Below are 27902 nucleotides of genomic sequence, written 5' to 3'. Positions count from 1 at the left end.
GGGAGAAAAATTGCAATCCTTAGGATTTCCCTTAGCACTACCCCAAATCATACCAAAGGAGTTTGCACATGGCTCCAACCCTCTGTTCATGGCATACAGGGCTACAGACTACTTCGTGCCACGCTTTGGGATCTTTTACACTGCATATTGTGCATTTGTGTTCTCAACCAATGCTATTTATTGTTTTCATCATAATGCTTTGATTTTAACTTTTCACTAAGCAATACTAGCTAGTTAAGCCTCACAAGAAAACTCCAATGCATCTACACATTTTTATACGTGCATATATCAGGGCAGATCGGTCTAACCAGCAGTGAACCGCAGCTATTCCCAAAGGCATGGAAAATAAAGATTGAAGTATGGATGATACCTTTTAAATCAACAAATTACCATTTTCTGATGGAATAAAGGAAATAAACTGTGTCATTTTGTGGCATGTTGCCAGGACAGCTTCTCTCAGCCATGGATACAGTGACCTTAAATTTTCTGGTTATTTCTTTTCAATACTAAAACAAAACAATACCTACACCTTAAACTTCTAATATTTAAAGAGTTTTAATACAAAATCTGTATATTTTTAGAAAAATTCTATTGTACATTTATAAAAAAAATCTTATCTATAATTTTTGGCTATATGTATATATTTAGGATTAGTATTAATAGAATGGATGCAAACTTAACTACACAAATTGGACAAAAGCAAAATAGAGGAAATGGTCTTTCACTCTTGTCTATTTTCAAAAAAAGAACAAATGCAAAAGGATATAACTTGCAGACTTTTTTGAGATACCTGATTTCCTCACAAATTATCCACCACCATTAGCACAACTAGGAATATCTACCTTAATTAAAAATAAAAAAGCAAAAAAGCAAGCTACAAAAAACAAGCCAAGAAAAAAAAGGGAAAGTTATTCAATGCCAATGTACCTAATACAAACCTACCTTACACTAATATAACATTATTGCCTATGCATGTTCAACATAAATAATGATAGGGAGAATGTGGGAAAAGCAAAATTATTATTGTTATTGTCGTTAATTATAAAGTCAGTTAGTTATAAAGTCTGTATATCTGTTCAGTGAGCTAATTTTACAAATCAAGACAAACAAGTAATTCTTCAACACCTCCCAGGCAATGATATGCTAACAATTTGGAGATTAAATATTTCTACTTACTATACCATAATTCAGTAAAACAGATGCACACAATGCATTCATAGTATCATTTGCGCAGTGTAATTCGAAGCACATCTGTAAAATCTTTGCTTTTCTAAGATTTACAATGTTGATCAACAATAAGATGAAAATATGCTCAGCAGTGAGGTGCTGCAAATGACATTGTTATCTATGCCTATGCAAGGAACTCAAGGCATCAAGCTTGTCATTCACCTTTGCTGACACTCAGCAGAAGATTAAAAAAAAAGCAGAACCATCTTTACGCTGCTCTTCAACTTAGTGATGAAAGTTAGAAAATAGATTTCTGTCACCTGGGTAAGTTAGAGCAGACTTCAGGCAGCTGAAGCATTCGCTGTGCAGCAGAGGTCACCTAACCATCACTTCACAGCCTAACACAGATGAAGTGCAGCAGTACACCAATAAAGCATTACCATCTGGCCACATCTCTTCCATTGCCACTAGGACATAAAGGAGGGTGCAAGAGCATCTAAGGAAATAACACATTAAGTGTGGCCAATATTCCCTTGAGCCTTGGATGCTTCAAGCGTGGCTCCCATGCTGTAGCCCACCACTGTGCCTGAATGGTGCTGTTGCAATCCAAACCTGCAAACAAACGCAGGAAAATTTGAGTGAAAAGACCCTGCCCTTGCTGCACAACTACTGGACAAGAGATACATCCAGCACAAGTACACCTGTGTGGGAACAGAGGCAAAGATTCCTGCCTGTGAACCACCCTTAACACTCCTTACCCTCAGATTCACAGGTACAGGACATACACTTCTGCCCATGGAAACTTTTTGGTACAAGGTGCTCAGACTCAGGTACATGTTTGTACTGTCTGTAAAGGCGTTCTACTTCACTAAAATATTTAGAGATCCCATATGGCAGACCTGTCAAGTTTCACGCAAAAGACTCGAGTCTCTTTCACAGGATGTGCCACACACAGCAGATCAGAGCCACACCACACACCCACCCCTGTGCCCTGAGATGTGTCGCTGCTGGACGTGCCACGCAAGGTGAGTCCCAACAGAAAAGGCATCCCTCAGCGTTACGGTCCCTCACTGCTATCTTATGGGAACTTCCGCACTGGGGATGGGGAAAGCTGATGTCCACCAAAGTCTTTATGGAAACTTTAGTAATTGTAAGGTTCTAACACCTTGTGCAGAGCTGGCACTCCATGCTGCCATAGCATTTATGACCAAATAAATGAAAACATTTCTTATCATAATAGTATGCAGGTTAGCAATGGCAGTGACTGGGTAAGGGAGGTTCCCTCTGATGCCTGAAATGCAGTACCCATTAAAAAAAAAACACAAAAAAACACTGGTAGTGAGATTACTAATAAAATACTAGTACCAAGCCATGCATTCTTTGCTCCACTGTGGGTAAAAAAAACACCATCAAACAAAAAAGAGTAAGAAGTAAAACTGAGAAGCCTTTTTCCTTCTAATCCTGAAATGATGTCCTTAACCGTTCAGAGAATAACAATGAAAATATTTTGCTCAACACAGAATTGCACAGAGCAACAAGTAAAATCTGGCAGAGGTTGGCAATAAAAGCAAAATTTACAATCCATAGCATGCCCATATCTTGACATAAGAATTACTTTTACTGAAGAGGTTGTATATTCTCCAACATAGTCTGAAGCCAAGTTGTTCTACAGATGGCATCTATAATGAAAACAAACTCTAGCAAATATAAGACAATTTCAATATTAGAGCAAAGCACCATGAGGGAAAAATGAAAAAGCAACCATTTATTGCCAAAAATCATTTAACAAAGCAGTGCATCCACAATGCCATAGAGCTGATACCATACACAAGCACACTATGCATATTTGCAAATACAACTTTTGCCAAAAATTAAGACAAAGTAATGGAAAGATTACTTCAGTTAGTATGAAGTTCAAGTTCAAGGTGAATTTAAAGTCCTAAATCACAGGAGGTAGATGTCAACAAAATTTACTGAGAGAATAAATTAAATATGCTGAAAATCTGAGGAATTTCTAGAATCTAAAGTTAATTTTAGTGTAAGATGCAGGATACAAAAAACATATTCTCCTGTTTGTCTAAACAAAATCTCCATGTATCTAGCAATTATTTTCCTTCTGCCCTTTGTTACGAAAAGTTGTAGGGATTTAAAGGATTGATGTAAATGAAAAAAAAAGTTTCCTCACAGAATTTTTAAGAATAACTTCACATCCTAATTTTGCAACAAGACTTATGAGAGTACCTTTACTGAGTATAGTTAAATCACCAGTAACTGTTTTCAAGCCACAGATCTTAATGTATTCTTACACAAACAAACAAACAAAGAACAACATAAATCTTTTGATTATCTTAAAATGTCAAATAAGCATGCTAGATCTTTTTCTAAGCCAAGATTCCCATAACTGGGAAGATACGTTGAAAGAACAACAATGAAGAACATAAAAGGATTTTATGCAAAGGTGTGTGAATATTGGCTATTCCTAATATTCAACTGTATAGTGGTTTTACATAGCCTCTCTTCCACCATTTTAAATTTTTACTGTTTTTATTTTCTACTTTTATTGCATATTCATTTTGCTCAATGTCAATTGAAAATTAATATGTTCAACTGATGGTAGAGGATCTTCCTTCTCCCCTCTTCTTCTTAAAATCTACTTTATTCTTGCCTTGCCATTATTGTAAAACTTCAGGCTGCAGTAGATATCATGTTCTGAGCATATATTTGGCTCTAATGAATCACAGCCTTTCACAACCTGGGTGAAATGAGTCATCATAATGACACCTTTTTGCTACACTATATTATCTGCCAGCAGGATCCCAAATGGCAGTACTTGCCATAATACAGCTGCTGCTGCTATTCTCAGTCCTTACGAGAAAGGGACAAATAAGGAAATTTTATTATTTGTAGTACTCATGGAAGAAAGCACAAGAAGTCTTTTTCATGACCCAAGGAGTTCTAGAAATTGGCTGCCCTGAGATGTACCATCTCAAATGCACAACAATAAAAACACATATACAAGCATTCACTACAATATACAGAATTGCTTATAGAGAAACTTCATTCCAGAGTAATTCTAAAGTATGTTGATCTACAATATCCTTATCTGAGGGCATAACATCATACTATTTTATTCATTATGCAGTATATATAAAAATCTGTGCAAGTATGAAAGAAAGTGTGAAGAAAATGGTATTAGGAGAGGGAAGGAAGCAAATATTCTAAGAACAAATAAAGAGCTTTTTTTCATTTCTTTATTTTTCATGCTCTGCTTTTCAATATGATCAGCAGAGCAAGATCACTTTTGAAATGTTTTCTATATTACAAATTCTTTATATATCCAAATATATTAATACAGAGTAAAAGCGTATAAAAAATCATAGTCATGAATATTAAATGATGGTATGTAAAGCCCACACCTTCAGTTACTATTTAACCTTACTATTAAGCCCTTAGTAACAGAAAACAGTATATGTCTATTCATTTCCATTCTAACAAACTGGAACTGCACCAAAACACATACAGACAAAACTTGTGTTTTGTGTACCCTCCTGTGTGACAAAGTGCTATCAACACTATGAAAAAAGGAGACAAAAAATAAATATATTTGTAAAAAGACATTACATAAGCCTTTTAAGAACTTGCAGCAGTGTCAAAAATCTAACAGTAATAGTTAGCAAACAGTTTTAAAAGTAATTTGTTTTCTGGGAACATTTCATCTCGATATTTCTGTTCTTTGTGTTCTGTTTCCATGCTGTTATATAAATTTAGCTTTCTTTATTCATTTGGTCTATGCTGAGACTTGCATTGTTTACAATATCATTTAAAATGAGCACATCATCCTAGAGTGGACTCTTTTCAGACTAATAATTTTGAACTCCACTTAAAATTCTCAAAATTCTGTATGCAGTCATTTTGTGGTGAGTGTTGACGAATACCAAGAATGCAAAAGACTTTTTTTTTCAGTTAGTGAAGCCAAATAAAACTTTCAGTCAACACCAACATTTCTTCACAATTGTAAATTGTCCTTATATTTTTGCTGTACAGCCTCATATAACATAGCTGACAGATTTGAAACTTCATTAAGAAAGGAGAAAGGGGAGTGTAATAACAGCAGCTGAGGTTTAATTTTATGATCTTCAAATTATTTCCAGTTACATGTCATAATATGCCTGTATTAAAAAGGATGCTAGTCACCTTTTCTTCATGTAATAATTAGGTCATATAATTTAATCCAGTACTATTACAACAAACACAGCTTTGAAGTTGAGTTCATTTGCTCATAAAAGATTCTGGCACTCATATTTTCCCTCTATTTTTAAGAGGTTTTTTGGAAAAATGAGCCTTAACCAGAATCATGAAAACATACTGTAAGAGGTGAGTGAATGCTGCATAAAATCCAATTCACTTGAATTTAAAAGACACCTACTCCAGTCTTCAAGACAGTTCTTCTCTCCATGCTGCCAAGCAATGTCTTCTGTGTGTACAAATTCTCATGGACAGTGACTTCCAAATTCTCATTTCAGTATAAGCATACCTTAAGGAAAAGGAGTGTGCTTTTACACAGTAAAAGGACAAAGGTCTTAAAGCCCTCTGAAGAGAACCAGGGACTTAAATGAGCCACACAAAGAGGTATAGCCCCTTTTAGCTCTAGTGAACTTAGATACAAAAGGTACAGTTTCTGTTTGCTTATTCTAAGCACCTAAAGCTTTAGAAGTTTTATCAAATCCTCCTTTTGAGACACATGCTTCGCCAAGCAGTACAGGCAGCAACACCAACTGAGCTGAACAGCTCAGATTTGAATGTGATGAAGCAAATAACCAAGGCAAACAGTTCACTGCCTCACAGAGTTAAACTGAAAAAAAAAAAAAAAAAGAAAAAAAAAAAAGGAATAGCAAACACCATGAAGGAAAACAACAAAACTTGCTTTCAAACAAACTTTGAATTGAAAGGGAAGTTAAATCCACTATGAAAATTACAATTATTTGCAAAGCTCTATTTCAATAACAAAGTATTTGATTGTGCTGTTTTTACCTCAGATTGTGTCTTTGAACTACTCTCTGCCTCACCTCAATCAGGTCTGATTCACCTAATCACTTGGTCAAGACTAGAACTCAACTTTTCAAAAACGTGTTCATTTCATGAACAAGGTGCAAAGCAGTTTTTCCATTGACTTCGTTTGCACTGTTCATAAGTAACTACCGTAAGAAAGGCTCCTACACTCTTGTTTTAGATTGCTACTAGGAACAGGAAGCCATCCACTCTTCTGAACAAAAGCATGATTTAGAAAGAGCACGGTTCTAACACTACCTTGAAATGAACAATTTGGATCGAAGTGGTACTTTATGTATATATAAGGTAATTATATTGTTCTACAAGATGAATTATCCCATGTATGATTAGCCAGCTTCAAATATTTAATCGACATCCAAAACTCATTCGCTTTAATAATGCTTTCAATAATCTTGCCCCTGGAATGGCCTTAAGTGAGTTTTTTATGCATGGGCAAGGCTGCTTTATACCCTGGTACTTATAAGAGCTAAGTGATATCCTATGAATACTCAAAACTCGGAACCACTTATAAAATCACATACTGTTTGTGCCTTAGAAGGTTTAATTTGCAAACATTTAAATGCTCTATTTGTTTTTAGAAAATTACTTATAATGTTTATTTTTAAAAAATTGCAGAGATTTACTATAAACATTAATGATTGATAAACATAAACATTAAGCATTGATAATTCCAACAGATTTTCATGCCTTTGACAAGCCATTTTTGCTTGAAAGAGTTTAAATATACCTCTGGAAAATGTACACAACTCCCTGGAATCCCATTTATACCAGCTTCTTTGTGATGTCAAATTATTATTCCAGTTGCCTTAGTTACATCATTTCAGTATCTTAAATGTGGATACCCGTGGCTTATCTCTCCATATAGATTTTAGAAAATTCATTATTTTTCTGTGCATGGAGTCTTTATTTTCTGAATCTTGCTTGCACATTGGTGGCTTCATTTACTTCTGTACTTAGACCAGATAAGAGAGAGCCAGTGAACTTGAAGAATTTCTCTGGAAGACTTACACAAACAATGGTCTTCCCAGCTGGAGGTCTGAAATACACAGCATATTTCCCTATTTTCAAGTAGCCTGGCATATTTGCTGTTAATGCTACGACAAAGTTCCTCTGTGGCTATACAAAATCAGGTACAGCACTATTTTCTAATTTACCATTTTATCACACATCTGCTCAAACCTTATGAATAAGCTGAGTAACAATGAGAAAATTGCAACCAGACATTTTTCCGTGCGAAAAAATGAATAAACATATTACAAATCCTTAATTTCAATACTTTTTTTTCCATTGGAGAGGTTGGGGTGTGGGGATATGTATGACCCAGCAAATGGAATGCCAAATCACCACAGAGAGATCAAACTGTAACAAACCATCTGGCTTTGAATATACTCCCGAAGTCAGGTTAAGTTTATTAAAAGCTTTAAACATTTATAAATCTCCAGGGAAACATGACTTTAATGCATAACATTTAAAGTCAAATCACTGGTGTAATAGACAGGCTCCTTCCTGTAACCTCCTGGGATCAGATGCTGGCTCAGATGCTGAACTCCTTTATCATCCTCACTCTAATTGTAGCCCATCTTGAAGTGATTAGATCTATTGTTAGAGCAGGCCTTGTCAGCAGCTAGGACAGTGATTAATAGAAATTTCTCTTTAATTCCTTAGGATGTAAAAGTCTAAAGTCACAGTTTAGCCCTGGATCCCAATTATTAGGTGATTAATGAAATTATAATTGCTACCCTTTGGTTCACATTCATCACTAGGTTTACTATTAATCATTAGTGCTAAAGCACAGGAGAAAGGAAAATATTTTATAAGTGCTATACTATGGATACACGGGAGAAACATAAATGGGTCAGGAAAATGTTCTCCAATGCACCAGGCTGGAGTAAATGTGTATTACTAACAACTTAACAGTACTGATAGTTCAAGTGAAGGTCAAACTTGCTGATAGGAATCATTTTCTGCCTGATGACAACAACAGCTACCACCTTACCCAGCACTTGAGAGACACATACAGACCACTTGGTCAACAAGGTAGAAAAAACAGTTTGTAGCTACCCTGACAGCTAATGTAATGATCAAACCCAGTAATAGGATTCCCTTCTGAGTGTTAAGAATTTTTCTTTTAAAATCACGCAACCCAGAAACCACATCCATCGCGTGTGTGTGTCTGCGTGCAGCCGGTCTTGCACCACTGGACCTGCCCTCCAGACACCGTGCAGCCACCCCGCAGAGCAGCCGCCCCCTTCCCACCCCATGCCCCAGCGCTTCTACTCGCTGCTGCCTCTTGGATATTTCTTGGGCCAAGTTTTCCAAGCCTGGTCATTTCCCAAAACATGTCACAGTGGCCAACATGGTTCCAACACTTAGGAATTGAGCAAGTAATACTTATGTTAAAATACACAGTTGTTGAAGAATAAATAAATCCAACTGCTTTAGCCCTGTAGCATTAATGTAAGGAAAGGTCAGATGCAAGCTGTTTTTCCTCTTCCTGACTGATCAGATTTTACAGAAAGAATCATTAGTTTGGCAAGGCAAGGCAAGGCAAGGCAAGGCAAGGCAAGGCAAGGCAAGGCAAGGCAAGGCAAAGAGACTGATGAGAATGACTGAGGCTCCTTTATCTCCTTTGACATGAGCTGCTATTTAGGATCATAGGGCTCAGCTGCCCTCACCCTCCCACACAGGCTGCAAGAGCAGGAAGGGAGGTTCCCTTGGATGCACACAGACCCCTGATCCTGTGCTCCCAGACAGAAGCCAGGCGGAGGAAGGAACAGGGCTGTATCCTTTTCTCCTGTGCAGTCTCTGTTTGTCAGCACTGCAATACATATTCATACACTGCAGCTACAAGGTGTAATGTAAATGACTATTTACTTTGCACTGATCTATATCAGGTGAAAAATCACTGTAATTTAAATCTCATTTGTTTATATAATAAAGGATTTGTTTATAGTGAACTTGATGCTTTACCTCAGCCACTTGAAATTTCATTAAATAAAAAATCACTTGTAAGACTGTCTAAGTCTGAAACAGCAAGTCTGCCACATATGCCCTCTCCATATTAACATCCAAAGCATATAAACTATTCTCTGTGTCTACTTGCAGAAAGTAATGATTTCTGTGACCAGACTTTTTTAATGTGTCTAAAACTCTTATTGCTTGTACCATTTTTTCAGTGCAAAATTAAGCAAACAATGCTCAACTTTTATCTTGTGAGTTTTACAACACAGATTGGGTGGGGACAATAATGCCCGTTAATTTTCATAGGATTAAGTTTCATTCTCAAAGGGAAAATAAAAGACCTTACTGATCTTTGATGTAATTCATATGAACGTATGACAAAGTGTGCTAAATTGTGTAAGAGAGGATAATACATAACTACAGTGTGTGACAGAGTGGGAATGAAGCACTGCAGAGCTGTATTACACAGCCCAATCAGACAGTTGGGTCACTTAATGTATGAGCTCAAGGCTGGAACATTGATCTTGTCAGCTGTCGTGACATCCAGCAATGTGCACCCCCAGGAACTCATGGTTCCTCAGCTTGGTGAGGATAAAAACAAAAACATCTCAGAAATTCACAGAAATAAGCAATATTATCAGTCAGTTATTTCCACATTTATTCCCCATAAACCAGGGATAAAGTCTATTCATAATATTAATACTATTCATATTATAATAGTATTTATGAAATAGCATCAATGATATCTAATCATGAAATTGGACACTAACATCTCTAGTTTCTATCTGTAAGCTAACCAACATACATATCTATAAATTGGGTATAGCTATCACAGATTTCTCCTACTGCAAATTATAAAAAAGTTGCTTTTGCACCGTTTCATAATCTGAGAAACAAATACCGAATAGATACTAGAAAGATGTTGACTTTTTAATCCTGGAGTTTTTCTTAAAAATGACAAACTTTTTTTATTCCTCATTCTGATTTTCATAGGAGAACAAAGCATTTTGTTCCTTTTTTCCCAGTGGTAGGTTAATAATTACTTCACAGTCAGGTAATAAATACAGCATCACCTAAATGTTAGGAGAGATTTTCAAATCACGTTACGGTTGTGATCATTCATTTCTATTGGTGAGATGACATTTCTTTGCGCTAATATTTAGACTAATGATGTATCATTTAAAGAATTCCTTTTCTAGTAAAGTTCACAAATTTTCTTACTCTGAAAAATATGCTGCCAGTGTTTAATATGGTAAGCAACATATTACACAGGAATCTCTTGAAAATAAGTCCATATACACCAGTCATACAAATAATTCAAATACTCTTCATTTCTGTTACATACACATGAACATAGCAATTTTACTTATGTGGTATTGTGAAGGAAATCACATAGACATTTCACAAGAATAGCAGAGCTATTTTACAGATATCACAACACAAAATTTACTCTTCGCAAGTAGAAATTACTTTGTATAGGTTAATCACATATATAAAAATAAGAATTGAGGATCACCTCAATATACTCCTTTCTGGATTCCTTAGCAAACTGGTAATTGTCTGTTTCATTAACTATGTAAAGGCTCTATATATGAAATGTGAAGTTACTAATTGGAGAAATTATTTGTGGCCGCTGGTTCATAGTCCAAATGCAACATGGTATTGTAGGTGCACTGGTTACATAAAATAAGCTAACTAGTTATATAAGCACATGTACCATAGAAAGATGCACTTAAAAAGAAGCCCAAATTCAATAACTTTTTGAACAGATTAACTCTAGCGAAACAGTGGCTTTCTAAATAATACAGAACATGTTATAAAGGGTCACATTTATACTGGCTTTAACAGACCCAGGAGGGAAACTACATTAGTTGTCTTTGATCTATTGGCCTATATTAAACAGTGATGTCCTGGAGCACTGGGAAATGTTCTAATTTATTCCTGGAAAATATGTATGCATATTGTCAGATGGAACATTCTTTATACTGTGGCAGTCTATTATATGGGAAGGATTAAAAAAAAGTAAAATGAAACAGAGAAGTACATCATTCGTCCAAAATTGAACAGAATAGCTGGCTAAATTGCTGAGAAGCAATTTTGATTGAACTTCTTTGCATCAGGGTATTCACTTCATTTTGTCCAGAAAATGCTCCTTTTAAAACTCAGAAGCAAAGTAAAAAAGGGGGCATAATAAGTATCTAACTTCAGATCACAGATATTACAAGAGAAAATAAGATTTCACAATAGATATTGAAGTATATGAAGGTTCAAGCAAAGAACAGAACATAAGTTACCACTCCTGAATCAACACACAGAAGCTTGCTGGGCTCTTACAGGTACTTGGGGTCTGAAGGTTCAAAAGAAGGAACATCATGACATGAACTGTATGAATTTCACTACAACCCGAGGAAGATATACTAAAGCAGAGCTGCAGAATCTTTGCAGTCTTGTATCCAGTGGTGATGTTCACAAACTTCCTGAATTTTAGAGAGTTACAACTATACCAGAAGTATTCGACCTACACCAGAAATTCCACACACATACCAGCATTGTTAAAAGATAGCAGGAACAAAGAAAAATAATTAAATAACACAAAACACAAGACTCTCTCCCAACACTGTCAAAGAGATAGAGCTCTGCTCTCAAACACTAAGTATGTAATTTTGAGCACAAACATAACAGAAGAAAAAAAAATCCCATTGCACATTCTGAAATTTAATTTTCCCTCTTTTCCTTTATGCTAACACTGCCCTGTATCTTTACAGCTTTTATTTACATGATACTTTCCGTAACAGGAAATATTGCACATCTGTTTCTAATCAGAACTTAAGACTATTCCATCAATGGGAGCAGTTTGCATTTATACCATCACTTTTTTTCTCTCTCTTTTTTTTTTTTTTTTTCCTAAGAACGGAATGTGAGCATTTGATGCTGGCCAGGGTAGCCGTGGACATGAATAGCAGTCTAACAGCCACCCTCTGCATACAAAAAGTGTATCCCTTGGTACTAGATGAAATTCTAATCAGAGTTCCCTCACAACACAGATATTGTAGGTGTGCTGTGCTAGTCATTTCTGTTATTATAAACGACCTTTCAGGAATTGAAAAAATTGTAGCTTGTCAGCTGAGACTTGTAATCGTTACCCATTCAGCTAAAGGATTTAACAGGTCTGCTTGTAAAGGGAGAAAAAATAGATTCCCTTCTCGCTAATCTCAGAAAGACACAAGTGCTCTAAATTAACAATTACCTTAGACATTGAGGGAGATTTCTAATAACACTGCATTAGAATGAAATTTAGTATATTCTGATGGGAATTTAATAACCACAATCAACTGTAGCCTGACCAGAATATGTGCAACGCTTCAATCACGAAAGAACCAGCAGTGATTTTTGTCTCCTCCCTGAAGTGCTGTCCCAAAAAACGCTGGTGATTCTCTGTCTGGGTTACATGTGCATTGGTTGTGCATTTAGTGGAGCCAACTCGACCATACCAAGGGTTGAAGGGTCACATGAAATAATACAAAAAGGTGCACACCCTAAAGCAAGTAGAGGACACTTGATAAATTTACTATAGAAAAAAAAAAAAGAAGTTGAATATCCTAGGTAACCCAACCGGGTTTCCAGTGCCTGGTGCTGTTATTATGGTCTTAAATGGGAAGTTACTTTAACATATTCCCTTATGATAACTCCAAATTGCTCCTTAAAATGTAGTGAGAAAGACAGTTTAAACTTTCAGATCTTTAACTACATACATGCTCATGTAATCTGTATAACACTTGTTACTGTTTTCACATGTAAAGGGAACTTTTATTGGGAATCTAAAGTGTAAGTTACGCTATTACCACTTCAAAAATATTTAATAGGCTTTCTAGATGATAACCTATATTAAAAACAAACATTCAGGAAGAATTCACAGTACAAGAAGATAACTATGCAACCAGCAGTGAAAAAAGTATAATAAGGAACTTGTTTAATAGTAAACCATTGAGTTTGCCTATCGGGGAAGAAAAGAAAAAAAGAAGGTAACTCTGTTAAGCATAGCCTTGGAACAGTAAATCATCTTCAAAATGAAACAAGGGAAACCTAAAATCTGTGCAATTACCTCAGTTCATTAGATTATTTCTGAATTCTCAAAACAGCATTCTCTGCAGAGGGCCTCAGCCATGACAGCTGCACAGAGCAGCCTTTTCTTCCCTGCTCTCTCCTGTGTTACTCCTGCCGCTACAACCACAGCACTGCTGTCAAACCAAGTTGAAATCACACCGTCCACTTAGTCATAAAATCGGAGCTACCTTTCCTTTACATGGAGCGCTTCATACTCTAGTAAGCAATACAAAAAGTATGAAGTGCTCCACGAAGAATGGCTGTGTAATAAAAGTATAATTGAAATGGCTCTGCTGCTGCCTCATTTCATCACTCACACTGGCCTCTGCTTGTTAAATTTTAAGATCTCTTGGGAAACCAGTGCATAATATAACTACACTCCAGAGTGTCAAAACAACCACAGCTATGATTTATCTCATGCATGACATCGAGGGACTATTTTAAAGTAAAGATTTTACCAGTAAAAACACGCTCTTAAACTTTCACACTTCCCTTAATTTAAAGAAGGCAGCCAAAAAATTCCTGAGGAACTTAAGGAACTTTTAGACTTTCTGTTGTCTTTGCATTCTGGTAACTTTTAAGCAGCAAGTCATCTTACTCTTTTTTTTGCATATCCAAACTCACTGTAAGAAGAAAAAAAGAATATGGGTCTCTTGATATAAGATTAGTTTAAGAAAAAGAGCATCAACAACAAAACTATCAAATGAAAACAATTCAAATAAATTAAAAATCTAATGAAAATTTCTAAAACAAAGAATTTCTAAGAAGTCTTGTGAATTAGCCTTGTTTCCATTCAACACACAGGGATTGCAAATATGATATAAAATAGGCAGTTACCACTCTCTTAGCTGACAGAGGAAAAAAAAAAAGTCCATATTTGCTGTATCTCCTTGTATCTCTTCACTGGCTTCTACAATTAAACTAGAAAATCTTTAAAACCACGAATAGCATTTGAAAAATTCCTTCTAACCTCACACCCCACTGTGGCAAATACGATAACCAGAGAATATTTCTTGATATTTTTTTCTAAGGAAAACTAATACATGCACAGCAGCAGAGCAGTTTCTTCATTTGGCATTCATTTCCTTGTAAAGTCTGCCACAGTCATACGATGTTACCTATAGGAAACACCACGTAAAATTTATTTTATCTAGGCTTAATTAGCAGTTATACATTTAGTTCCATCCACTCTGCACAGAAGCCTTGATTGCTATGTAATAATGCCTGGAAGTCAGTAATAGGCCATATAACACACAATATTACTTTTTCCTTTCTATTCCAATATTTTACTGCAACTATGGAAGATTTATAATTTCTGGTATGCTTTTATTCTGAGGCAATTTCTTCTTTGTGTTAGGAAACTGTAGCTAACTCTAGGGCAAGCATCCCTAAGAAGAACATTCAGAAGAATACAAATATGATGATTGTAAGCAAGTAATTTTTCCCCCACCTGCTCTCGCCCCATAAAAGCTGACCAAAATATCAGAAAAGGTTAAGAAGTGACCAAAGTCTGCTTCCCTTCAGGATACTATATCTGACATTTTGTTCAGTGCAATCCAGCTACAAGTATGTGTCAGAAATAATGTATGCATCATGATACTCCAACACTGTATTACTGAGAAAAATAGTAAGTGTAACACAAATTACAAGGGAGATTAAATTATATTTTTGAAAAATTCACCAAAACTAGTAGTAGGCACTATTATTATTATTATTATTAGTGGTTTTACTATATGTTCCTTGCAGGTCTATAAAGTGAAAACTTCAAGTCATGACTACTATTGATGACTTTGTATTCCTCAATGTATTCGTGTATTAACTGACATAAAAAGAAATGCATTTCCTAGCCATTGGTAAGAGAAGAGGACAGCAAGCTGTCACTGTTAAATCTGGTTACTAGGTCCTCTTCATTCTTCCACAGAGTTGGCAATTAGTGCTCAGTCCTCAGAAGGTGGCAGAACCACAAAACAACAAAGCCAGATCAATGCATAAAGAAACATGAAATTGAAGTCCTGTGAGAGTCTCCATAGTGTAAGCACACCCTATCTATTCCCCCTATTTTCTACATAAATTTAAACAATCGAAACCTTGTAGTCTAAAACATATTAGGGAAGTAGAAATCAATGAAAGCTTTGTTATTTTAAGAAAGCAATTCTAAATAGTCTGAAATATTGCCTACTTAAAACTTCAGTTTGCATTTTCATGCAATTGTGCGGCGAACTCTTTAGCTATAGAAGAAAAACAAATGAGTTGTGTGGATTTTCTGTGCTATGTTCTCTGTAGAACAAAATGAATATGGTTTCTTTCACTTTGCATGAACAGCATTGCTCATTATTTAACTATAACAAAATGAGATTTTTATTGTTAGAGAATCTAAACTTTTTCTGAACTCTGCAGCTGTCAGATAGATAGACTGTAATGATCAAGATCTCAAGGTCAGAAATATAAAGAACCGAGTAAAACTGTAATTTCACGCTGTGAAACAGTCTCTGAGAATACTGGCCCCTGACATATAACGCCATGAAAGAAACAACGAACTTTCATTTCTGATTTAAAGAGTATAAGTTTACTCAAAGGTGCTTGGCTATCTCCTTAAGTTTTAGAGCAGTATATCCAGTCTTTACCACTTGACAACATTTAATAGCCTACACCCCAATGACTGATTTTATTCAATTGTGTTTTTTTCTCCTCTTCAACTCAGGTATTTAGCTTATAGCTGGATCAGCTTGAAAATGCATCTATCATACCTAAACAATCTTATTCAGAAGCATGGATTTTCTGAAGCTATGTTTGTTTGGTCTTCTGCCCTATTGTTTTGTGTGTTCCCTCCTAAGGAACTAGTTTACCTTGTTTCTGATTACAATATCACCTAACCTGTTTCATACCTCCTCCTCATTCTGTCTCTCCCCATCACCATTCCTGCTCCATGTGCCAGGTGAGGGAGCTCAGTTTATACGGAATAGATGAGGAGCAACTATTTCATATGTAGGAAAAGACTTCTTCAGTAACTGCTCATCTCCCAGCTCTCATAGGTAGTTCCCAGCTCTTTCTCTCGGTTCTTTCTAGGTAGTTCTAGCATGAGGATTTATTCCATATAAACATCAGTTTATATTGCAACAGAGGACCAAAAATCTTTTTCTAATTCAGGAAAGGTGCTATAAAAAATTGATAGTAAAAGTTGCCTGAGTAGAGTGCAGTTGTCAAGCGTGATTGGATTACTTTACCATGGTTAGCAAGAATGATTCATTCCTTCTAAGAGGAAAACAGTATTTTTTCATTAAGTGAACTCTTGTATAATACAGCAGCATATCTCTGCTTCTTAGAGTATATGCAATGCTTGCTATCCATGTTTCCAATTGAGCTGTTTACTTTCTCTCAAACCCTCAACCTGGCAGAGCTTGTGAACAGACTGCCTCTCTGACAAGCAGAGTTCCACATATATGAAAGAAAGAAGCAATTCTGAAGGAAGCACATCTGAAAGAAGCAAGATAAAATAGTGATGGCACAATTATTTTTATTTTATCAAGTTGCTGTAAAACTGCCAAGCCCAGAAGCCTTCCATTTTAGCAATGTTCTGAGAATAAATAAATAAATAAAGCAACCTACTCCCCCTTGTTTCTTCTCTTTAAAAGAAAGTTCAGATGCTTCTTGAGTCACAACACCTGTAAATCCTGAAACAGAGAGAATGGAATAGAACACAAAGCATCATTACTTTTATTTAAACAGACAAAGATCTGTGTTTGACATACATATGAACACAGTTAAAGAAAAAAGCAACCAGAATTCAAAAGGACTAAGAGCTTTGTTCTCACCGAGACCTGACTGTCTTGTCCCACTCACCTCATACGCAAACTGCTGAACACAAAAGTAAAATTGGCGGATACAAATGATAGGAATAAACTGTGACTAAGAAAAGTTTTATGGGTCTTGACAAATGATCAATAACATTCAAAAACAAAGTCCAGAAGGAGAAAATCATAACTCACATATGCCAGGGGATCATTGCAAAGACCAGTTTTTACTATATGGAAAAATGGCAGAAGACAGCAAGGAAAAAACAATGAAATACAAGAGAATAGACAAGGAAGCAAAATTCATCTTTGATTACAGAGAGTACATTAATTTTCAGAAAATAAAATAATCAGAAATTTTCTAAAGTAATAACATTCTCAAAACAAAATAACGATACCACCAGTTTTAGAGTAGAGTTTCGTCCTTTTCTTCCACAAAACAAAGAGATATAACAAAATCCTAAGTAATACTTCCATACTTTCACTCATTTGTATAAAGTTAGCAAGAAGAAGCACAACCAGAACAACATTAAATTTTAGAAGCACGCTTATGCCAGTTACAGGCCTGGTCTTCTACCGACACATCTGCTAGAACAACTCCTTCATCTGTAGAATGCCTGCCTAGGCAATCAAATACTTGTGAAGTGAGATACAGCAAAATAGTGGTGTTTATATATATACTGAATCCATATTAAAAGCATTCTTTAGATCCATCAGCACTGGCTGTTGTCCTGATTAAAAGCCAGCATTAGAACAACGTAAGTTTAAGATACACATCTCAGCTGCAGAGCAGACAGTGCTCCTTACACTTCCCACTCTCTTCCTGGTCTCTTCCTCTACAGGTGCAAATTGAATTTCTTTCCCATTAAAACCAGGGATTGGATTTTCATAGTCCATAGTTAGGTTACACATAAATACCCAGAAAGCCATGCAAGATCCTCTAGCAAACACATCTTCTGTGTTAAACATACAGAATGAAGAAGATACGTTATCACGTTATCTGAACCACAGACCCAAGAACTACAGTGATCTGGAGGGTAAATTCTAAGAAATATTGAACTTTATAAATTTAAGTACAGAATATTACCAGATAAACAACCCAGTACTAAAATTGTCCACACATTATAAATAGTTAAGGAATTGTTAGTATCTCAGGATTAAGAAGATACTGCCCTGAAAACCTTGAACTGTAAAATGAGCACCTAGAACTAATCTTGGCCATCATATTTACTAATTGTGGGCACCTCAGGAGGAAGTTTCCACAAGTCATGGCAACAGGAGTAAACACTCATGGCAACTTGACTATTTAATATGAAGTTTTGCCTAGGAGTGAAGAGGAATTTAGATTAAAATCCTGAGGGAGAATGGCAACACATTGAGAGGGTATGACGAATTAAACATAAGGCACAATTTCTCTCTTGTTTCATAGTTTACGCCACGCATCCTGCAGTCATATAGCGACATTCAAGTGTTCCGCTACTGGTGAAAATTTATGGATTTAAAAACAAAGCAGTACAATAAGTATCTTTTCAGGAATGATGAATTCTACTACAAACACCAACGAGTGTCATCGTGTTTGCAACATTAATTCCTTCCTGTGCCTGAGCTACTTCAAATATCCATTGGTGTTAGAAAAGCAGCATAATGCACAACAAATCTATTTACTATCCTTGTGTGGTATTTGGGAAAGTATAGAAGCATGTCAAAAGAAATTCAAAATATAGAGTACTGTTTTGGTCATCGTTTTCCAAACGATGGTCTTGGTCTGCAGCACCAAAATCTACTATCTGGAACCTGGCATTCTTTTCTAATGGTATTTTCCTTAATCTAGCTTCATAAATAAACAGATCAATTAGACTTGGCTTGTAAAATTCTTATTCATAATAGTACAGAAGAAGGTTGTATGATCATTGCAAGACAGAGTTCATGCATGGTAAGAATGATATAGACTGAAAAACTACCTTATATCATCAAAAAAAGAGTTCATGTCTCCTAGACGGAACAGGACAGATGGCCTGGAGAATTTAGTTACCTTATTTTGATGTGAAAACCATGTTGTGCAGATGCAAGTTACATCTAATGAGAAATACCTCTTCTCAAAGCAACTTTTATTAGTATAGTCAAAGTAAAATTTGCATTTCTATTATCAAAGTTACCCATAGACACCCAAAGTATTTCCTCTGTCACCATTCATTTTCTTCTTGCAGTCTTCTTTATAAACCTTTCATTCATTATGCTAATTTTTTATCTTACAAATAAGTACAGATTTTGAGTCGGTATGAAAAATTTGAAGATTCTACTTAAACATATTCTACTGAAAAGCTTTAAATTACATAAGAATGACATCCATTCAATTCTTTAGGAAAAAAATGATGGTATTGGTAGATATTGGGATTCATTTTTTGCATTCACATATAAGCCACAGCATCTCCTGGCTAGATGGTAAATTAAAATATTTTAGTTTCTAAGAGAAAACAAATACTGTTACAAAAACCTGTGCTGCTGGAAGATGACAGAGGCCGGGTCAGACAGACGGACAGAAATGGCTTGGAATCATCTTCCAGCTGCTGCCAGAACAATCTCCCCTTTCTGTTGAAAGTCCTTCTGGGTATGTATTACTGCTATTATTTTCATGACCTGCTTGAAAATCAGCAGCTGCTGCTGCTGTGCAGTAATACGCAATGGGAGGACAGGTGACACAGAAGGAAGAGCTATGCAAGAAGGTCTTATTTGTTGAACTATGACAGGACACACTTCCTTCCCTACACATTGCATAGACACTTGGCTGTAGATCGGGGGCTTCTGCAAGGGAGCTGTGTGGCCAAGCTGGACTCGACACTCACAGCACAGCATTGAAATCTGCAGTTAAAAGCAACCAGAACAGGCAAAATCTCCACAGTGCTTTTTTATCCCCTCCCTGTTTGCAGTCCCTTGCAGATCAAGCCAACCAATAAAATCTTAATAAGAAGTTTTCAAGAGGCTGGCCAGGCTCTGCAGTACAGGATGTTCTGAAGAGGCAGGCAAAATTTACCTGCAGCTTTTCTTTCTGTGTCCGTATGAGGCACGGCCTGAGGAGCCAACAGGGTAAAACCACTGCAGGCGGGGAGAGAAAAGCGAGCAGCCCGCAAGGCTGGTGCTGCGCTGGGTGAAGAGCTCAAAGCAGGCATGGTGCCTACCTGCTCTGAGCGGACTCCTGTCTCCTTTCAATAATTAATACACAAATGATACCAGTTTATACAACTTATAATAAGCTACTGCAAATGCTGAATATAATGTGATAATCTTCCCTTATATGCCTCGTTATTTATTGGATTCTTTCTCAAAGGCAGATGGAGAGAACAGTGGTATTAATCTCGTTTGGGCTTTGAATGGATATGTAATATCCATTACTGGATAGCCACTGGGGCACCAAGTTGGAACATATCTGCTTTATATGCAATAATTTTCAGCCAAAAAATTAATCAGCCCACAAAACATCTTTCAAGAAAAACAACTGATTTTGTAGCTGAGAAACTGACTGAGGGCAAGTGACCTGGCAACAGCAACCAGGAGAGGCATAGACCACAGTCTGAATACACAATAATAATATAACTTTACGGACTGATGAAATAGCTTATTTCAATTTAAAAAAAAAAAAAAATTAGTCTAAAAATTATTTCCAACACCAAATATACACAAACTACAGTCTGATCAGTGTACAATGAGGGCCCTTGCTGAGACTGTGAGTAATTGCTGCTATTTGGCCCTCTTCCCTGAAAGCTGATACTGGGTTTTGTTCTTCTTCCATTATGATCAGTAGTAAAATGTTCAGTGGTACAGGATCAGGACCAGTGTGGACGACCTCCATGTGAACAGCTCCCATGATGCATCTAGTGCCTACTTCTGCTAGTTCCTGTGATACGGAACCTTTTATGGTAGTCTTTGTTTGCTATCCCGGAAAATAAAATTTGTGTAGCTAATTCATCAGGAGGGAAGGCATTCTTATTAAACCTTGTATGAGTTGATAGAAAACGAGCAAGCAAACAAATGATAGTAATAACAATAACACACCACCACCAAGAAAAAGTGGATAAAAGTTTTCTAAAGGCATTAGAGTGGGAGAGAAGATCCTCAGGAGATTAACAGACATTTAAAAGCCCAACACATCCAGAATCACACCCTCACACACCCACTCTTCATGCAAAGGTCCTCTCTGAAGCTGATACCATTTTTACGGTTTAAAACACAACACTGGAAAGCTTTTATTATGTTCATGCTTTCCTAAAGCTTTACAGACTGCTCCTTTTATTCGGCGATGCATCAATACACCCGTCAGCTGCAGCAGTTAGGAAGATGTTGCTGTTCCCTAGTACAGCTTCAGCCTTCCAGCACCGTTAACTGCTCTGCGAGGGACATCGAACTGGACACCAGAAAAAATTGACACCTCTGTGAATCATGCCATGTTTATGTTTTCTGTTTGAAGATTTAAGCATGTTGAGCACAGCTCAGAGCAAGTAAGTTACAGTCCGATGCAACTTAATGATTCTGTTACTCAGTGCTTTCTCCTAAATAATGGGGACATCTCTGCTTTCTTGCCCAGATTTCAGAAGAAATACTGTCAGGAGGAAAGCTGTTCTGACAATCCCAATAGATAACTAAGCACCCTGAAGATCTCATCTACATTTTCTGAAAGCTGGTCCATGGTGATTTACTTAAACACTGACAGGGCTTTCCAGCACCTCACAAGCTGAAGGAGTAGCTGTCTACCTGCCCTTTTTAAACGATATCACGGGATGTTTCACTACTGAGTACCCCATCTCATCCACCTCAGCATATAACAATGGAGAATAAATCAACTGCCTAATCTAAGCAGTCTTCTCCCCTCCCATAGCTCCTGTAAGAGGCACATTGGCAGCGTGAATTCCAGGGTTACCAGTTTGCATGCACACTGGACTGCATTTGCAGGTAATGTTCTGCAGCTGAGCTCCCTTCTTCTGTTAACAATTCTTTCCCCATTTACACCACTGTTCACGGCTGTAACAACAGCTTTGACATGTCATAAGCAAAAGGAAGGAAAAGATTTAACAGTGTGAGCCAAAGCAATTAGACAGAGAGCACTGCTGTCGTGGTGGGCGAAAAAGGACAAGATGTTCTTCAAAGTCTGAGTGAATGAGTTAAAAAAGATTTAAATATTTAAAGGTAGTAAGGACCTGAAACCTTCACTATCCCTCAATTTCCCACTCAGCAGCTTTGACATTTGGGATCTGAAAATACATGGAACAATCTGACACAGACAAACATGCAAGTGTCTGCCCTCAGAGACACAAACCGCAAAGTGACAGGCTTTCTGCTTCTAAAGAGCCAAACGTCTGAAAATACACCAAGGGAAACTGTATGGAAACTGTCTATCGAGTTCTCATTTATTTTAATTAACTCAGAACAGTAGCTTAGTTCAAACCAAGAGTTTTTAATCACAGAATCATACGCTCTTCTGAAAAACCAACAGATAAACTTAAATGAAACGGGAATTTTGTCTGCCTTTGTAATCGTGTCCCCTGCTGAAATCGATAGCAAATTCAGTGCTCACAAGACTCTGCTATCATGAGTTTTTTTCTTATTTTCTCTGAGTGATTTTCCAGCTACATCAGCTACTTACTTCCAATGATCATATGCTATGGCAAAACTAGATCTTGAAAAAAAACTTATTTCTAAATATGTATATATATATACACAAGGCATCTCAAATGACCAAAACCTTACTAGATTAATTAATTAATATAATTATTATTGTTGGGCGGGTTATCTAAGCAGCACTGCTCTATGACAGAAGTGTTCGTTTAGATTATGAATAGTTAAGACTATACGTGCGTGCATCTCTAAATTAAGCTTCACACAGAGAAAAACAAAATGCAATTGTAGTTTTCCCATCTTCTTGGTTTCAATTTATAACAACATATATAAAATACAAAGCTCCACAATATTTACATTGCCTATCATGCTTTGAGGCACCATTTTTTGGAACACTATTAATTTTTAGTTATTATCACAAAAAAAAAATATTTTCCATCTTCCAGAACTCCAAGAAAATTCAAAGCTAACTGTACCTACATTCTCTTTTCCAAGATATGCTACTCTCACTAGCTCTCAAAAATACATTAAAAAAAAATCTTAACCAGTTTTCCCCAATAAACAACTCTTGTAGCACTTCAGCTAAAAGGCAACCAATGTTATCAACAACCTCCTGAATATCTTGCAAAGACAAAGTTTACAAATCAGAAGCACTAAGGAAGTATTCTGATCATTTATAATCCTGAAAATAATTGCATTTTTAACTTTTGATAAACACCTTAAAATAATTCAACTTATATTTACTCATAAATTCACCCACAATTAACCTTTTTCAAATTTGCAGCTGAATAGTCCCAGTGGACCAACTCAACCACAATATATATCTATATAATGCTTTACATACGTCATATTATTATTCTTCTACTCCATATTAAATGCAACAATCATGGAAACTGATCACTAAACAGGGAATGGTTAGTGTCCATTTCCAATTATTAAATTGCCTTTCAGAACCATAGCCTGATTTCTGAATGCATTATTTCTGTAGAATGTCAGGAATACTGTACACATCATAACTTAGAAACACAGATAAAATGAAATAGTGTTGTTATCTGTGAGAGGTTAAGTTTGTACTTTTTTGGTAGGCAGGAGCTGCACCAGCTCATGCCAGAAAGATTAAACTTTTATTAGTGTATATAATTATTTTCAAAGTGCAAAAGTTAGCATGTTTTTCTCTCAAGATTTGGAATAAAATACTACCTCATTCTTGTTGGTACTCAAATCAGACCAAAACAACCAAGTGCTTCCAGTTAGCTTCTAGCTTGTGAGGCCTCCATTTTAAGAGACAAAGGATCAGGTTTTAAGATTGGAGTGCTCAAAAATAGTTTGAATATTTCTGTGGGCAATTCTAATTGCATTTAGAAGCCTAACACTTTCTGCACTGATCTCACTCTCTCTCTCTCTCTCTTTTTTTAATTACCAAGTCTTCGGTGTCAGAACTCAGGATTAAAATTGAAGTTCCATTCAAATAAAAAACATACTTGAGGCATACATAAATTTATTAAGGCATCAAGCAAAATGGGATTATTTTAAGCACAGAGATTCAAAACACTAAATGTTACCAAGGTAAGGCTGCAATGTATAGATATATTTAGGTGAATGATTTGTATCTAAGCAGAAGACACTGAGTCAGAAATAAGCTTTACTTTCATTCTGACTTCCACTGACTGCAAATCCTATAAGCTGAAGCTGTGAGCCAGGCAAAAAAAGAGCACACCGGGACTTTATGGAGAATAATTCAGTTCCTGTGAACTGTGGGAAGAAAATATGCACAGAATAGCTTAGTTGCTTCTCTTCAAATATTTAACCATGAGTGTTAATATTTCTTCCTAATGTAAAATGCTCTATTGATTAAGAAAGCTAAGAAAAAAACATCTTTTGATTTACTGTTGATGGTTTCTTAGAACTGTCATACATGTCATATTGCAAAAAACTCTAGGGTCAGTAAAATTGGGGTCTATGTAGCTGAAACGTGTATGCGAGGTGTAGTAGCACCTGTGGTCAGACCGTAGCTATTGGAGGCTCTTTGCTGGTGTGAGGGAGGTGGACTCGTGACAACCACAGGGCTCCCTTCCACCCAGAGGGCAGGGCGACAAGGTGAATTGCCTTCTCTATAAGGCAAGCTCTGTCTTACAGAGGGTGCTTGGAGACTTCTTTCTCCCAAAGTCTCTTTCCTGCATATTGGAGGGGAGAGCTCGACTGCAAATGAGGGTACAGAACTGATGAAAAGAACAAAAAATAATGCACATAGTTCTGCCCGCAGTTGCAGAGCATTTAGAGTGAACGAGAATTACATGACTTGATTTACTTTACAAAAACTGATTAGTAAAACCCCTGTGGATTTCTTAACTATACTGTGGAGGGATATAAGATTAGTGTAGCAATTCCCATCATCAAACGTATTTACTGTTAAAATATTGGCTTAGTGATGTTGTTATCCACTGTTCCAAGATTATAAAGTGATTCTTTAAAATTGAGCAGAAAAATACTGTGCTCTATCATTTGTAATTAGATTTCAGTCTTTTTTTGCCTTTCCACAAAAGTAATCGTTTAAAAAAAAAAACAAAAAAAAAAAACTGTACACTGCACACAAAGAAAAAAAAAGCAAAACCAGAGATGCCAAAGAAGAAAAAAATAATTTTCCTCTTTTGCTTTTGAGAGAGAAATGGTTTCACTCAGTCTGTATCTTACTGCTCCTGCTTGTCACACTCACTGCTGTAATAAAACACCAGGTGGTAATAAAGCCATGTTGGATGTTGCTTATTTATAAACTGCATGTGGATGTGCACAACATGAGACGGACAAATCTTAATCCCTGGATATTCATCCCTCACTAAGAACTCCTGGGAGAACTACAAACCTTCGTGGTCAGGGTTCCCTATGACAACTGGGACTACGCAGCACTGTGAAGGAAGAAGTGTGAGGGAAGAGGATAAATTAATGTGTTCATTAAGGTAATTATGCTACATTTAGGCCAGGAAAATTAATGCAACAGTACCCTGGCTTTTTAGCCATTATCTTAAGTGAGTAAGAGCACCTGGAGCAGTTAGAATTAATAAACAAAGTTCCAGCACTAATAACACCGCCTTCTCACATTGTACCCTGTGAAACACCTCTAGGAATCACTCACAGACAGTACTTTAGATAGATATAGAATAGATAGTCATGTAAGAGTCTCTAAATAACAACAACAACAAAAAAGGATTAAATCAAAAGTACAACTGAACAGCGGAGATTTTGTTGTGTCTGCCATGCTGGCAAAACTCACTGTTTGCCACTGCTGCCGTTTTAAGCAATGTAACTGTCTCATTGTTCTTTTCCCTTATTTTGGTAAATCTGTGTTCTCACTGGATTTATCTAAGTAAATTGTAAGAAATTGTAAATTGTATGGCATTACCATACAAAATTCAGATTTTAAAATAGTATGAGCAATCTTCACGAATTTAAACAATCACAGATTAGTTTGATTATAAAGTGCCTTATGTCTAACTGACCATAAACATCGAGGCTATAAATAGGTATTCTTAACTGCAGCAGCTCTGAACAGTCTTGACAGGGTTTATCAGCTAACTGTTTAATCAGGCAAAGCAGAAAAATATAACCACAGGAATACATGCTACTTAGCATTTAAATAAAGCTTGTAAACCAATGACAAGTCTATTTGGGCAACTACTAGCACACATTCTTTATCTGCAAAGGCCTTGTCCCAGATTTATCAGAATGAGTCTCTCATACTTTATTTTCCAGGCAGCAACATCAGTTTCCATGCACTGAGTGCACTGAAAAAAATACAGAAAACTGCAAGTTAAAAGGCATGGCCATGAAAAAGAATTCCTACTTTAGAAAAGTCATATTGCTTTAGGAATTTATTAAATCATGGCCAAACAAAGAAAAAGCATCTTGAAGTAGAAAATAAAATAAAATAAAATAAAATAAAATAAAATAAAATAAAATAAAATAAAAATAAAGTAGCCTGTCAAAGCACTATAGTTCTTTACTTTTTCTATCATTGATCAGTTCAGGTTCAAAATTGTCAGCTAACTGGCTACTTCTGAGATGAAACCTTGAGCCTATAAGGAAAATAGAACTGTGATAGAGCATGAAACATACAGCCTACCCTCCTTCCACATGGAAAGAGCTGCTTTTTGTTTCCGTCAGACTTTGTGTGAAATTGTCCAACCACTAATGTGTATCAGCTTCTCACCTCCTGGTATTAGGGGACAGATGTGGTGCTTTCTGCTTCACTGACTGTTTGGCCCTGAACACTGAAGCTGTGCTCTCAGCTATTTCTTTCACTCACTCTGTTGATAAAACGTATCCCACAGCAACTCTGAACACTGAAAATGCAGTAAATAGCCCAAGAAAATGTAATGATTTTTTATTGTTATTATTAAGTAGACAAAAGTAGAGAGTCTTTCCCTCAGGGGGAAAAAAATAAAAATCAAAAAAAACTTTCATGTAAATAACACCGTCTTGTAAATAGGAGTTGGTTTTACTCATGGTTCATTCTAGCAGCTTTTAAATATATTCCTCCTCCTTTTAGAGCTGGGAACCATTTGCTTTATGAGCACCATTTGGATCATTTGCCTGTTGCTCATAAAATAGACAAAGCTTTTATCCATGCCATGAATTTTTACTCACTTTATACAAAATATCTAAGGAGGGATTTGCAGGGGCCAGAATTACATCCGTGAAAGAATTAACAACTAATTTAATTTTGTGCAACAATAATGGCTCCAGCAGTTTTTGATTTTGTTGATTACATTTCTTCTCTCCATGAAACAAAAAGGCATATGGGTGTTAGCTTCTTTGTGTGCATTTAAAAAATATATACATTTTTTTTTTCAACAAATGAATAGAAATGACAAAAGCGTTTTACGTGTTTTAATCTGGGTAGCTATTAAACAGAGCAGTGGCAAATGCAGCTTTCAGAAGTGATCAGGTGACACGGAAGAACAAGGAAGAACAAGGATTCTTTTCAGCACTGGGAGAGTCCAACAGAGTATTTCTTCAACAACATGACTGGCAGCAGTCACATAAAGCATGAAAGAAAACTGGCTGCAAAAGATCACCTCTATCACCCCCATTCACGCACCAGAGCCCCACTACACTACGAACACCGCATCGAGGTGCTTCGCCTCCTCCTCTCACAAGTCAAAAGCCAAACTTCGCTCACGTCTGCCAGCAAGCTGAAATCCGGCC

General features: G+C 36.4%; 1 protein-coding gene across 10 annotated transcripts in view; it reads right to left on the bottom strand.

The window, feature by feature from the left end:
- PCDH11X (protocadherin 11 X-linked) overlaps positions 1 to 27902 on the bottom strand; it is a 488057-nt gene that overhangs the window by 228029 nt on the left and 232126 nt on the right. The window contains exon 6 of one of the 10 annotated variants that reach the window (XM_040572072.1): positions 16880 to 16973. The exons of 7 other annotated variants lie outside the window; for them this stretch is intronic. In XM_040572072.1, the coding sequence (XP_040428006.1) occupies positions 16956 to 16973 (18 nt within the window). In that variant the 3' untranslated portion in view covers positions 16880 to 16955. Of the gene's footprint in view, positions 1 to 16879; positions 16974 to 19007; positions 21084 to 21222; positions 21493 to 27902 lie in introns of those variants that run through there. 2 more of the 10 variants (XM_040572073.1, XM_040572071.1) reach the window with 2 other exon arrangements.

This window comes from Cygnus olor, chromosome 13 (assembly GCF_009769625.2).
Source record: "Cygnus olor isolate bCygOlo1 chromosome 13, bCygOlo1.pri.v2, whole genome shotgun sequence".
Lineage (NCBI taxonomy): Eukaryota > Metazoa > Chordata > Aves > Anseriformes > Anatidae > Cygnus > Cygnus olor.
This window is presented reverse-complemented; position numbering and strand designations above follow the sequence as displayed.